The sequence below is a fragment of the Stigmatopora argus genome, chromosome 4 (assembly GCF_051989625.1).
Source record: "Stigmatopora argus isolate UIUO_Sarg chromosome 4, RoL_Sarg_1.0, whole genome shotgun sequence".
NCBI classification, from domain to species: domain Eukaryota; kingdom Metazoa; phylum Chordata; class Actinopteri; order Syngnathiformes; family Syngnathidae; genus Stigmatopora; species Stigmatopora argus.
In genome coordinates this window covers 17,723,272-17,737,538 of record NC_135390.1, presented here as the reverse complement: position 1 = coordinate 17,737,538, position 14,267 = coordinate 17,723,272, and the positions used below count along the sequence as shown (strand labels likewise).

Sequence of the window (14,267 nt, the reverse complement as noted above, 5' to 3'; positions counted from 1 at the left end):
CTCGTGCCCTGCGATTGGTTGGCCACCGATTCAGGGTGGTGCCCGAAGTCAACTGGGATAGGATCCAGCACCCCCCGCGACCCTAGTGAGGATAAAACAGTTCAGAAAATGAATTAATATATTAGTTTATCTCTTAATGCCTCCTTTTTTCATTGACAAAAGATTGTTTACATGACATTTATTTACAAATTTGACACTTGTGGTGTATTGCATTGTTTGCTAGCATTAGCTAGCCACAAAACAATGTGCTATAGTTGGGTTCAATCATTTCCCCCTGCTGCAATGCCCAATTTTTTTCCCTCCCCAGCCGCTGTCAGTCATGAACAGCGATGGGCTGCAGTTCAAATAGATTGGGCGTCAATCACCGTCAACGACAACCAAAGTCTCAAGCCCTTGAATCATTGTTTTTTTCAGCCATTTCTACCTCGCCGATAAAATTTCAGCGCCGTCATCAGCTCCTCGTCGATGTCGACACGATTTTCATCACATTAGCGCCAACTTAAAAACATCAAATGGTGCCATCCTTAACACGCACACACACACACACACACACACACACACACACACACACACACACATTGTGTTGCGCATTCCGTCAAGGTGTCCCACTTTTTTTTCACCCTGCTGTCAACTTCCTGTGAAAGGAAACAACACTGAGAGCAGAGGAAGTCGAGGTGGCATTTATTTTATGTACTCGACCCCATTTCACGCAATCCGCCCCAAATTCCGCTGCTTGCGCAGGGGTATCCAAACTTTTTTACCCCAAGAAAAATCAAACGATTCCAGAGCCAATTGGATCAAAATCGGGTGAAAGTGATCAAAGTTTTAAAATGTATTTAAAAAATATTAACTCAACTTAACGACAACTTGTAAAATGATTGGAAATAATGTTCAATGTGAAAGCTGACAAATGCAACAGAACGCAGGCTAAATTTAAGCTTCTCGTGCGGGCCATACTCCTTCTCATCATTTTCTGCGGGCCAATAAAAAGTGGGCATCGGGTCGTCGTTTTAACACCCCCGTACGCGGCAGATTTGACATAATCCCGCCGACAGACGGGCGAGAGCTCGTCTCCTCCGACAGACAAAGTTGCCCTTAAAATTGCTCTTCTAATCCGGCCAAGAGACAAAACAATGCGGCTAAGAACATAACTTCTTCGCTGCTTTTTCAGGGATTTATGGCCAAGGTGTTAAGGCGCGTGGGCGGATCGCCTTCAAACACTGGGATTTGGGTTGAACTCCCTCTCGCGTTAGAGACGCAACATTAGCCCCCAAAGCTTAAACGCGTGTCACGGGGATGTCAGGAAATAAGTGCCCTCGCTTTTTAAGAAGCGCAGCGCATTAGAACCAAAAACCTTCTCATTCCGCGGATTTTGATGCTCGCAGGCTATCCGCTATCCAACCCATCATCGTGACAGTCTTCCGGTAAAACCATCAACGGAACGGAAAGGAGAAAATAGTTGAAATAGAAAAAACAAAAAATGGACAATTTAATTGACACAATTAATCTGATTGATAATTGGTTGGGGGATAATCAACATTTCATTCATTCATTTTCCAAACCATTTATCCTTTAAGAGTCGTGGGGGTGCTGGAGCCTATCTTAATAGGACTCGAATTGACTAATTGACACCCTGAATCAGTGGCCAGCCAATCGCAAGACATGCGGAGACAAACAACCAATCACACTCTTATCAAAAGACAATTTTGAGTGTTAGCAAGATAGCCTAGCATGCATGTTTTTAGGGCGTGGGAGGAAACCGGAGTACCCAGAGAAAGCCCACGCAAGCCCTGGTAGAACATGTCAACTCGACACAGTGAGGACCCACTTGGGATCGAACCCGTGACCCCAGAACGGTGAGGCCGATGCGCTAACCACTCGCTAAAGGTAGTACATGCACTTGAATATGGATCAAGAATATGAGCTGAACTTAAGTTTTCATGTCAAGTGTCCTTGTGCTAAATGCGTTTGGACGCGTCAGTTGCGTTGTTGTGGCGTGGTGACCCCCCCTCGGACCCCCTGCCCCCCCTTCCAAGCGCGTGAGTCACTGCTTCTACGAGGTCGTCGTGGCTCAGTTCTTCGTGAGTCATCGCATCACTGCGGCGCAATTCAATTTTATCACCATGTACCTTTGGAAGTTTTACTCATATTTACTCTTTCTCACTGGCTAGTGTTAGCGTTAGCATGATTTCTATCATTGTCAATGGCAGGGACAGCAAATGGAAAATATCCCAGTACATCGTCAACATGGAAGGACAAGAAATCGATATACAGTCACACTTCTACTTACAAAATTCATTGTTTCCAAAACTTTTTTCGTATCTTGAAAACTTCGTAAGTAGAGGTGTACTTTATATGTAAATTCTCTAATACAACTACTAAGTAAACCCTTTAAAATTGGTCAAAGTGTCCCAATTTTGTATGAAAGATGTGAGGAAACCCACAAAAATGAGAGCAGATGTTTTCCATTGAAATGAACTAAAAACTAATTAATTCATTCCAACCCTCTGAAAAAACACCAAAAACAGGATATTGGATTGGAAAATAATGTTTTATTTCTTCTAATTCACCATTTATTAACAAAGTAACACATAACTAGTGGTTAAATAGTAATAAAATGTGTTTAATAGAAGTAAAATTAGACTTATTTCGCGGAGGGTACAGAGAGGGACATAGAGGCAGGCGGGGGGGGGGGGGGGACTTTCCACCGAACGCACTCGTAACAGAACAAACACATTTAAATTAACTTGGATTAATATATACAGACACTCAAACATACGTTTAATGTAACTTTACACAAAACTGAGTCTAATTTAGTTTTAATTCTTTTTACCTTTGTTCTGGGCGGTTTAGCTGTTTGCCACGCCTCCACCCTCGCGTTGGCTATCGATGGGCTGTTTGCTGTTTTATTCCCTTCAAAATATTCCGAAAATGATGCACACAAATGTCCTCACAATAGGATAACGCACGACCACTTGCCAACGAGAAGTAGTCTTGAATGAGCGATTGCGGGAGCTAACAGGCTAAGGAAGGAATAACAGCCTACCCACGTATTGATTGTGGGTAATGAAGTTTTATTGTGAGAAAGGGTGCCATTGGCTATCGGTGTCGTGTGCACGAGTATACTTCATTACCCAGAAAGCCCTGTTTTTGCCCGCGCATGCGCGTTGTGCGTTTCCTGGTCGATGCGTAGGAGAAACTTGTCTGAATAAATCGTTCAATGCTCGTAGATATCTGTTATACATGAAAGAGATGTGGCAAAAAAGACGTTTGCGCTACAATGATAAACAGCCTCATGTCATGGCCACCCGGCTTGGTTGCATCTCGAAATTTTGATCGTATCTAGGGCGAATTATTCGATCGAAATTTTCATCGGACCTCGAGCATGTCGTAGGTAGAGCTGATCGTAGGTCGAGGTACCACTGTAGTTAGTTTGATTGACTTGGCTGGAAATACTGCTCTCTAGTGGCCACAGTGAATATGACATAAGTCATAGTGTTTATTGGGTTCTATGTTTCCCGAATGGTCGGCGCTAGCTAGTTGATGGTGTTTATTAGGCATGGAAGAGGAGGTTGGGGGTGATTAAGCCAGCCTGCAATGTGTGTGTGTGTGTGTGTCTTTATGAGGCCGTTTCCTTTTCAATCCCACAAATCAGAGAAATGTAAAATTTGATTTGCACCGCAATTTGTCACACGCAGATAAAGATTAGGCCGCCTTCTGCTTTTGATTTTACACCCTGCCAGATCCGCCCCACAGCGCCTTATCTGAGCCCCGCCCCCCACTGAAGCGGACGCCGCCCCCCCCACCTTCGGCGTTGACGAACAGACGCCGTGCCGTTAGCTGACCCTTTAGCGCTATTGTTAGCCTGTCAGCTCATATGGAGCCCGTGTAATGAGAAAGAACATTTACGGCCGCGTAGGGGTAACACAAAGTGAAATGCGGGTTGCAGACCAAAACAAAAGTATTGGGACACTGGCAGGAAGTCATTCGAATGGAGCCTTTGGACAAAAGTAGGTCGATGTTGATAGATGGGACGTTTGGGCAAAAATATTGGGACGAGAAGAAGGAATTTTGTCAAAAGTATTGGGACAAGAAGGAGGAATTTGGTCAAAAGTATTGGGACAAGAAGAAAGAATTTTGTCAAAAGTATTGGGACGAGAAGAAGGAATTTTGTCAAAAGTATTGGGACGAGAAGAAGGAATTTTGTCAAAAGTATTGGGACATCCGGCGTTGGAAATTGAAGGAAATGTGGATTTAGAACAAAAATGTAAAGGGGAAAAATGCAGAAAATAAGGAATTAGGAAGGCTCCTTTAGACAATAAATACATAAATAATCTTAAGAAAAAGTCAAGGAATACTTACATGAAGTAAAATGTGTGGAGCATTGATTAAACAAATATTTGGGCAAAATGTGGAGACTTGAAGTTTTAATAAAAATATATATGTGTATATATATATATTATTACAGACCTTTCCACAAAAGTATCAGTCACCTTCAGCAAGGGAAAAGTGAAATTTGGACTTTACAATAAACGCAACCTGACTCGTTTTGGAAATGAAAAAAAAAAGATAACATCGAAAATCGAGGCGCAGCTGGTGTGTATTGAGTCGTTAGATAATGGAGTTAAATGCAAACAGGACCTTTTCTCCGGGGGGCTCAGCGCCACCCAAGAAAACAAACACTCCAATTAAACAAAGGCCATGGCTCGCATCCAAAATCCAAAACCTGATGCGCTCGCTCCCCAAGTGAGAAATCTTTACCGCGTACGCAAATTTCACGGCGAGCAGCGATGGCGCTATTTCATCCGAGATGCAATCTGTCGCCGGACCGGCCCGTCCCGCCGGCAATTAAGGGATCGGGACTTCCGGGTGTTTCTAGATCCTAGATCACATGTGTCAAAGTGGCGCCCCGGGGGCCAAATCTGGCCCGCCACATCATTTTGTGTGGCCCGGGAAAGTAAATGATGAGTGCTGACTTTCTGTTTTAGGATCAAATTAAAGTGAAGAGTATAGATGTATATTACATTTCCTGATTTTCCCCCTTCTAAATCAATAATTGTCATTTTTCAAATTCATTTTTTTCTGTGTTTTTAGTTCAAAAATCATTTTGTAAAATCTAAAAATATATTTAAAAAAAGCTAAAATAAACATTGTTTTAGATCTATAAGAAACTGAATATTCAGGGTTTTTAATCCAGTTCTTTTAATCCATTTATTTTAAAAAATCGAAATATTATATCTAAAATGGTCCGGCCCACGTGAAATCAAGTTGACGTTAAAGCGGCCTGCGAACCAACCCGAGTCTGACACCCTTGTCCTAGATCGTCCAACCGGCCTAGTGTGCGTGTTTTTGGAATGTGTGAGGAAACCGGAGTACCCACAGAAAACCCACGCAGGCCCGGGTAGAGGTATTATAACTTTTTTCTTCTTCAGTGCTGAGTCCTAATAGCAAGAGTGGCTTTCGCTTACGAGTTTCAGCGTGGATTTTCACATTTTTATGAACTTTATTTTAAAAATAATAACAATAATAATAGCGGAAAAAAATCGAAAAGTCGTGAATTCGCGATAAGTGAAGACGCGATAATCGAGGGAATACTGTATATACAAAATAGGATAAGAAGCAGAGAGTCACAATTTTTTTGGCTCTCAAGCCGCATGCGGCTTGAGAGCCACGTGTTCAGAAATGTAGAAAAGCCCAATCTTGACACACCTGGGCTACAAATGAGTTGAGACAAAAGAATTGGGACACCCTACGACAAGTCAAATTCCCGAACAATGGGAGCCCTGTTTGAACACGGTTTGATTTGTTTGGTAAGACGACGCAAAGTGGGACGTCTCGGGCTTACTAATGATTCCCCGCGTTTGCCACCAGTCATTTTCTAATTGCAGTCAACCGCACGTGCGCTCGTTATCGGCGCCCGAGTTCCCACTGTACGCCCACCAATGGCTCCCTCATTCTTTCCCGCGGTCGCCCCCGTTTTTTGGCTGGCATCTTTTGCTCCCACCCGCTGCCGCCGAAACCCTCAACATCATCATCAGTACCATCATCATCATCATCATCATCCTCCTCCCCATCATCTGAGCATCCGCCTTCCCCGCACGGAGGATGGCTCTCGACTGCCTCTCTGATTCGAGAACGACGGTTCTCAGACCCCCGCTGCTCCCCCGTGGAACGCCGCGCCTCCTCCCCGAACAGCGAGAGCGTGAGGGGAGGGATGGAGGGAGGGAGGGGGTGCTTTTCCTTCCCCCTGCCCCGAGAGAGAAATAGGAGCAGTGTAATAATAGGAAGTACATTGAGTTGGAAGCTAAGCTGTATCTAAGAATGTTGCTTTAATCCGAAATGGGAAACCTCCTGTGTCTTATCTGGCAAGGTTTTTTGAGACCTTTTTTTTTTTGGTTGGGGGGCGGGAGGATCGTATTCATGAGATGTGCTTTCTGGTGTTTGATTTTGTAGAGGTTGTGAGGAAAATGGAAGGGAATCTGGAAGAAATGTTTGCCTGAAATGCTGGGCTTGAACCAAAATGGCTGCTGTGTTTTGCTTATTTGGGTCTGGTTTCTTGAGACTTTTTTGTGGGTCTGCTTGTGAGAGACATGTCTGCCAAGTTTCATGGGGCTGGATAAAACGGGCTTCGGGGGCTGAATTTTTATAGTTTCCAGAAAGTACTCAGTATCAAGTTGACGTTAAAGCGGCCCGCGAACCAACCCGAGTCTGTTTTTTGTGGCTCCGCCCACAATTCACATGTCTAGTTTCCTCTTGCAGATTTGCCTTTGAATGATTTTTGGGGGCTCAATCGTCCAAACATTGTTGCCCGGAAACTCAAAATAATCTTCCTCGGTTGTTAAAATTCAGCAGTTGTACACACGCGTCAACATTGACCAGATTGTCTTCCGAAACGACCCAAAAGAAACAAAAATCCACCCCCCCCAAAAATACAATTCCCCTTTTTTCCTCGTGTCTGTCCTGCTCCCGAATAGACACGGCAAAGGCAAATTTGGCGAAAGCCTGGCGAGGGACTGAATTTCAAACAAGCCCCCACGGTGCGCCACAGAGCCAATTTTGGTCTGCCGAGGCCTTCATAAAAGGAGAGCGAATGACAAGACAGGTAATGAGAATAAGGGGGGGGGGGGGGGGGGATAGAAAGAGCAAACGAGCGAGCGACAAAAGAGAGAGAGCAATAGAGAGAGAGCAAGAGAGAGAGAGAGAGAGAGAAGCGATAGAGTGCAGCACAGACTGCAGATCCTCCCTCGCTCGCCCACCGTGGCTTCTCCTCCGCCAGCAGAGGAGACGAGAACGAGCGCAGGCAGGAGGGAGGAGGACACGGCCATGGAAGGAGCTTCTCCGTCTCCGGAGCCCGAGAAAAAGCCTCCCGCCGTCCTTCAACTGCCTCAAAGTGAACGCCGCTAGGACTATATTCTTTGCTTTCCATCCCGTCCACTTCCTTGGATTTACTTTTTTCTTGTGTGTTTTTTAGTTTTTTTTTTCTGGGGGGGTGTATTTTTATTATTTTTTTTCATCTCCACCCCGCCGGTCAGGACCATGGGGTGGCGGCGGAGGGGCGGCCGGCACCTCCCGGCGTCCCTGCTGCTTCTGCTGGGCTGCGTTTTGCGCCGGGATCTGGCGCAGACGGACGACGAAGGCGGCGGCGGCGGCGGGAAGTCTCTTTACTTCTGGGAAACAGGTAGAGGCTAATGAGCGTTAGCGCGCGAGACCCGAATGTAAGAAAAAAACGGAGAAAAAAAAGCCACTTTAAAGGAAGCGGTGAGCGATCTGTTTTTGCGTTGGATTACGCGCCGCTCAGGTGATGCCCGTTCGGGCTTGATTCCGGGAGGCGGGGGAGGAAGGGCGGTCGGTGTTTTTGACAGATTTGACACGGGGGTCAAAGAGGCGCAATGTGACCGCTCTAAGCGGGGATTGGCGTTAATTAACGTGGGACGCTGTCGGTCAACAAGGCGATTGTTGTGAGTTGGACTTTGACGTGCCAGATGAGTCGGGAGGATGTCGCCCGTTAATCTGAGCGCACGCCACCAATGGAATCCGTCGCTTAACGTGGCTACAAAGGGATTGCCGTTAATTAGCGCGCCCGCTCGGACTTAGTTGGACTTTTGCCGGCGCTAAAGTTAACTCGGTCATCTCGTAACGCCGCGTGTCGGCCGCCGTTGATGACCGGAAGGACCTCGTCTCTTTTGAACTGGGAGGCCTGGCTAGCGCTTCCGGTTCAGGTGTGTTCGCGTGGCGTTAGCTAACGTTGCTACTGGAAGATTTCCTAGCGCAAGGGTGTCAAACCGGTCCTCAAATTCCAACTCAACAAGAGGATATACCTTTTGCAAGTGTAATATTGACTAATATCGTATCGCCGTCCTAAAAATGGCTAACTGCTAATCGCTAACTGCTAATTGCTAACTGCTAATTGCTGTGCTAATCGCTAACTGCTAATCGCAATTGCCATCCAGTGTTGAAACATAGCTACAGAATTTTATCTGATTAGCATTGGATTCATCATCGGTTAGCTTTCGAGTTATTGACCACAGATTTAGATTTATACATTGATTCGTTAGCTAACCCTCCAATTAGAGCGGTCGATCTTTCTTCCGAATGCCGTTAAAAATCGTCCAAAACTGCGGTTTAGCTGAAATAATTCATATTTTGTCAAATGTGCACATCATATGAACTGATTGGAAACATGCCCGCTGTAATATTGACTAAAATCGTATCGCCGTCACTAAATGCTAATCGCTAACTGTTATCCAGTGTTGAAATATGGCTATGGGCAAAAAAAAAAATTTGTGGGGTAATCGTCACGGCCAGCGCGTCACGGCTCGCCCAACTTTGCCCCCCGTGGACCCGTGCCTGTCGTGCCCGCCTCGTGCTTTGACGCAGCTCGCCGCCTCTTCTCGCATCTTTAAAGAGGATGTAGCCCGCTAAGGAGATTAAAGCAGCGAGGATTTAACGAGCCAGGAAAGGGAGCGGAATTGAGGAAGGGGAACCCAGCCAGCGAGCAAACCGGCCAGCGAGCGGGCCAGCGAGCGGCGTGCCGTCAGCGGAGAGCCAGCAACTTAACCTACATCCACCACACTGTAGGTCAGCGCCGATTAGGCCCCGGCTCCCACGCCACACCACTCCGCGCTACCTTCCTCCTGCCTGTCAATGGGGGGGACGCTCCAGGGGGGCTCCGTGCTTTGAAATGTAATCCAGTTGCGTCGGGGTCCGTGGAAGCAGTCTTTCTTTGTATTTCGTTGGCGCAGTTTTTTGAAGGAATTTGTGTTTTTTTTTCCGCAGTATTATCAATCGAAATAGCTGTACTATCATTTCATTGTATTATCAAGTTAGCTTGTTTAGCTAGCTTGATCATGGTCTAGCTCACATGTGTCAACGTGGCGGCCCGGGGGCCAAATCTGGCCCGCCACATCATTTTGTGTGGCCTGGGAAAGTCAATCATGAGTGCCGACTTTCTGTTTTAGGATCAAATTAAAATGAAGAGTATAGATGTATATTACATCTCCTGATTTTCTCCCTTTTAAATCAATAATTGTCATTTTTTAATCCATTTTTTCTGTGTTTTTAGTTCAAAAATCATTTTGTAAAATCTAAAAATATATTTTAAAAAAGCTAAAATAAACATTGTCTTAGATCTATAAAAAACTGAATATTCAGGGCTTTTAATCCATTTGGTCCGGCCCACTTGAAATCAAGTTGACGTTAATGTGGCCCGCGAACCAACCCGAGTTTGACACCCTTGGTCTAGCTTTAGATGAGATTTTGGGGGGGTTGTCTAGTTAATGAACTGTCCTATGTGTTGTCATGAGCTGCCTGATGGTGTCATGTTTCACTCGCCTGACTTTGGCGTGGGTTCGATTCCCACACGTTAGTTATTTGTTGCTATAGTCTGTTGAACTGCGACAGTTAGTCAACAATAAGCTTTCACGTTTCAGATTTTCCAGCGACATTCCTCTTGCTTTTTGTACAGTGGTGTCAAAGGTGCGGCCCGCGGGCCAGAAGTGGTCCGCCAGGGAGTCCGATCCGGGAATTGCTGCATTTCCTATCCGCAATCCCATTTGTTCATTCGCCCCCCTGTCGTCAAAATGCCGCCTCCAGGTCATAAGGAACCATGAAAATGCCCCAAAATCAGCAGGAACCGACAAATGAACAAGAAGCATCCCCAAAATCATTGCATTATCATCCCAAGTGAACTCTTTGCCTACCATTGACAACGATAGATGTCCAAATTCAATGTTCAAATGTTTAAAGCGGCTGTGGAGGCTCATCTTTCAGTGCCATTGACATCGCTAGACCTCCATTTTGACTGGGAGGGGCCAATTGGTTAACATTTGGCCCCGCCCCATACGAGATCTAGTCGGCTTTAATGCGGCCCGGAAACCAAAGCCAATATGACACCCCCGGTATAAAATGTCAGACAATTTGTATGCTTTCAATCCAGCCGCAGAGAGTTTTCTCGGCTCGAGTGTAACGTAATCGCATTGATGGCCAGACTTGACTCCGCCCTCTTCCCCGTATGACATTCGCCCAATTTCAAGCTTTGACTGAATCTCAGACGTGTTTGGCTTTCAATCATTCTGCTCCATTTGTTTTGTTTTCTTTTGTCTTTTTTTTTTTTTAAATCCCGATCAGCCGTAAAGCGAGATGGCGTTTGCGTACGATTGGGAACATTCTCGCGTATCCACGAGCCTGAGGCCCGTCTCGGAAACTGCCTTGGCGTTTTATTTGCTGGCGCGTAAGCGTTTCTTCTCGGGAAGGTGAGGCGGCTCACAGCGGTTTTGTGTTGGTTGGGAACTCTTCATCGAGAGACAAAATCTCTGAAGGTGCCGCTAAGGGGAAGAAGATAAAGATGAGGGAGATCCAAAAGTTAACTCAGCCTATGATGAAGGCAATAAAGGTGTTAAAGTGGCGGCCCGGGGGCCAAATCTGGCCCGCCGCATCATTTTGTGCGGCCCGACTAAGTAAATCATGAGTGCCAACTTTCTGTTTTAGGATCAAATTCAAATGAAGATTATAGATGTATATTATTTTTCCTGATTTTCCCCTTTTTAATTCAATAATTGGATTTTTTTAATCCATTTTTTTTCTTTTGGTGTTTTTACCAAAGAAATAAAACATTTTTTCCAATCCAATATCCTGTTTTTGGTGTTTTTTCAGAGGGTTGGGACAAATTAATTAGTTTTTAGTTCATTTCAATGGGAAACGTCCGCTCGAGTTACGAAAAGCTCGACATACGATCTCAGTCCCGGAACAAATTAGGCTCGGATCTCGAGGTACCACTGTACTTTGAATTTCGGTTGAAATGGATTTCAAACCCGAAACAGGCCGACAACGCCTTCATTTTTTTTGCTCCACTTTCTTCAAGGGCTTGTGGTTTTCAACTTCCTATTAAGAAACACGGCGCTAATGGAAGCTGTCATTTGGAGGCGTCCCACTCAAATACGGCAGCTGTGAGCAACGTCGGAAAATAAACATCCAGTATAATCGCGGCGTCTTACACCTTTTATGGCAAACATCCGAAGACGAAGGCGAATTCCTGCCCGGGGAAAGCGTCAACACGAGCCGGGCCCCGTCGGGAATAGCAATTTCACTTCGACTCTCCGTGACCCTCGTTAGCGGAGCACCTGGGGTTGAACGCAAATGAGTTACTTGGCAAGAAATTGAGGCCACGCATAAGAATGATCACGCCTTCCTTGGGATTTTGGGGAGCCCCTGGCTTTTATTCAAATCCTTTTTACGCCTGTGTTTTCATTTCCATTCATTAGTTGGAGTGGAATTCGAGGCTAACCGACGGCTGCGACTCGCTACAAACGCTCACTGGTACGCGGGGGATTCGACGCCGACTGAAGTCGCCGTTTTTTTAGCTTTCGCTAAATTGAAAAAATGAAAAGACTCGCGACCGGATTAAAAAAAAAACGCGAGCTGCGCTTTAGCACTCTTTCATTTCGGAACCAGGAACTCCTAGCGTAAATGTTCACACAAAAGCTAGGCATTTCCCCAATTTACCTGCTCGCGCTGCTCGAAAGCTGCGAGCGGAAGATTACGCTTAACAATCGAAGTTGCATTTTAGCATTTAGCACTTTGCATTGCCGATGTAATGTCACCAGAAGACGCTTAGTGTATTTTCTCGCATATAAGCCGTATTTCTCACTAAAAAAAATGATGACTGAATCGAGGGTTCGGCTTATATGTGCACACGAGAGAAATTGGAAAATTCTGTGATTTTACGGCAATTTTAAGGGTGCGGCTTATACGAGAGAAATTGAAAAATTCGGCGATTTTACGGCAATTTTAAGGGTGCAGCTTATACGAGAGAAATTGAAAAATTGAGCGATTTTACAGCAATTTTAAGGGTGCAGCTTATACAAGAGAAATAAAAAATTCAGCGATTTTACTGGAATTTTAAGGTTGCGGCTTATACGAGAGAAATTGAAAAATTGAGCGATTTTACGGCAATTTTAAGGGTGCGGCTTATACGAGGGAAATTGGAAAAATTCTGCGATTTTTACGGCAATTTTAAGGCTACGACTTACATGAGAGAAATTGTAAAATTCAGCGATTTTACGGCAATTTTAAGGGTACGACCTCCACGCAGAGGCGGCTGATATGCGAGAATATACGCTAGCCTAAAATGTCATACGTATGCTAACGGGCTCCCGTTTCCATTCATCAGTAGTTTAGCTGAATATTTACTGAATCTTTATTTTTATTTGTGATGACTTTTTACATTTCCGGAAAGGAGGTGAGAGCGACTTGACTCGCCCACGACAGAACGACTTCAGACTTGTCAGTCGTCTCGTGGCTTGCAAATATTTATTCCATCTCCGCCTGGAGAAAATGAGGAATGATTGGCAGCTGGTCGTACGGCCGTCAAGTCAATTTCGAGGCTGTCGCAGGTGTCGCGATTCGCCGTTGTTGAAGCCAAACCATCCAAATAAGATATCGCATTAACATTCCCAGTTTATCCATGCTTTTGTCATTTATGTTGGTTGACCAGTCACATTGAAATCAAATGAGCGAGTGATTCGATTAGGAATAAGCTTGGAATTCATTATTGCTGCTTCCATCGTTTGCTTCATTACACTGGCATTGTCGTGGTTTGTTTTGAAAGTGCTGTACCTCAAGATACGAGCTTAATTCGATCCGGGACTGAGCTCGTATGTCGATTTACTTGTAACTCAAACGAACTTTTCCCATAGAAATGAACTAAAAACAAATTAATTCGTTCCAAACCTCTGAAAAAAAAACACCCAAAACAGGATATTAGATTGGGAAAAACATTTTTATTTGTTCTAATTCGCCATCTATTAACAAAGTAATAAATAACTAGTGGTTTAATACTACTAAAATGTTTTTAATAGTACTAAAATTAGACGGATTTCGCGGAGGGGAGGGGGACAGGGGGGGGAGACTTTTTGCACGGCAACACACTCGTAACATAACATAAACAAATTTAAATGAACTTGGATTACGATGCAAACACACAAAAAAACCTTAGACTAAACTTAATTGTAATTTTGGTTTAAATTTGGATACCTTTCTTCTCCCGGGTTGCCTCTTTTTGCCCCGCCTCCACCCTGACTTTCAGATGCAAGCTATCCAGGGTTTTTTTTGCTTTTTTGGGGGGGTTTTGTCTTTCCCGCGTGGGCTTTGCGTGTTCTCCCCTCTTTTGTCTGAGTTCAGTTGTGTCGAGTTTGAAAATTGAGCCCAAGTATTTTATTATCTTAGCCCCAAAATGAATGTTATTGCCAGCATAAATATTTTTTTTATGCTGGTAATAACATTCATTCAATTCGCTTTTAGATCTGAACTTATTCATCATCACATTAAAGGTTGCTTTTCATTCATTGAGTTAATTAAGCCATAGATCAATTGATAACTGCAGCCCCATTCAAGATCAAATTTCCTTTTAACATTTTCTAAATGTTCGCGAAGAGCAGAAATGGCTTCCGTGCCGCCTCTTACGTCTTCCACTTTAGAGACCATGAGTTGAATTTTGAAGAAGCACTGGTGAAAAATAGGAACGTTTAAAAACAAACAAAAAAGGTGAACTTCTCAAGACTCTGTTTTACAAGCAGGAATAGCAATTGCTAACTTGCAACTGAGTTATGAATATGAGCGTAATCGTTGCAGGACCTTCGCAGGCCAAGTTGCCAAGTCCTGAGTGGAGAGGTTCGGCGTGGGGGTGCTCTTATGCTCTTATGCTCTTATCCTCTTATGTCACTCAATTAAATTCACAAGGGCTGCCTTGCCGAAACCGTTGGGGAAGTAAA

At 44.6% G+C, this 14,267-nt stretch overlaps 1 protein-coding gene across 3 annotated transcripts in view; it reads left to right on the top strand.

Annotated features, from left to right (window-relative positions):
* The first annotated feature begins 7,182 nt into the window (after positions 1–7,182).
* The window catches only part of thsd7ab (thrombospondin, type I, domain containing 7Ab), a 91,542-nt gene continuing 84,457 nt past the window's right edge, over positions 7,183–14,267 (top strand). For all 3 annotated transcript variants that reach the window (XM_077599725.1, XM_077599726.1, XM_077599724.1), the window contains exon 1: positions 7,183–7,678. In XM_077599725.1, coding sequence (XP_077455851.1) covers positions 7,537–7,678 — 142 coding nt within the window. In that variant the 5' untranslated portion in view covers positions 7,183–7,536. The remainder of the gene's footprint in view (positions 7,679–14,267) is intronic.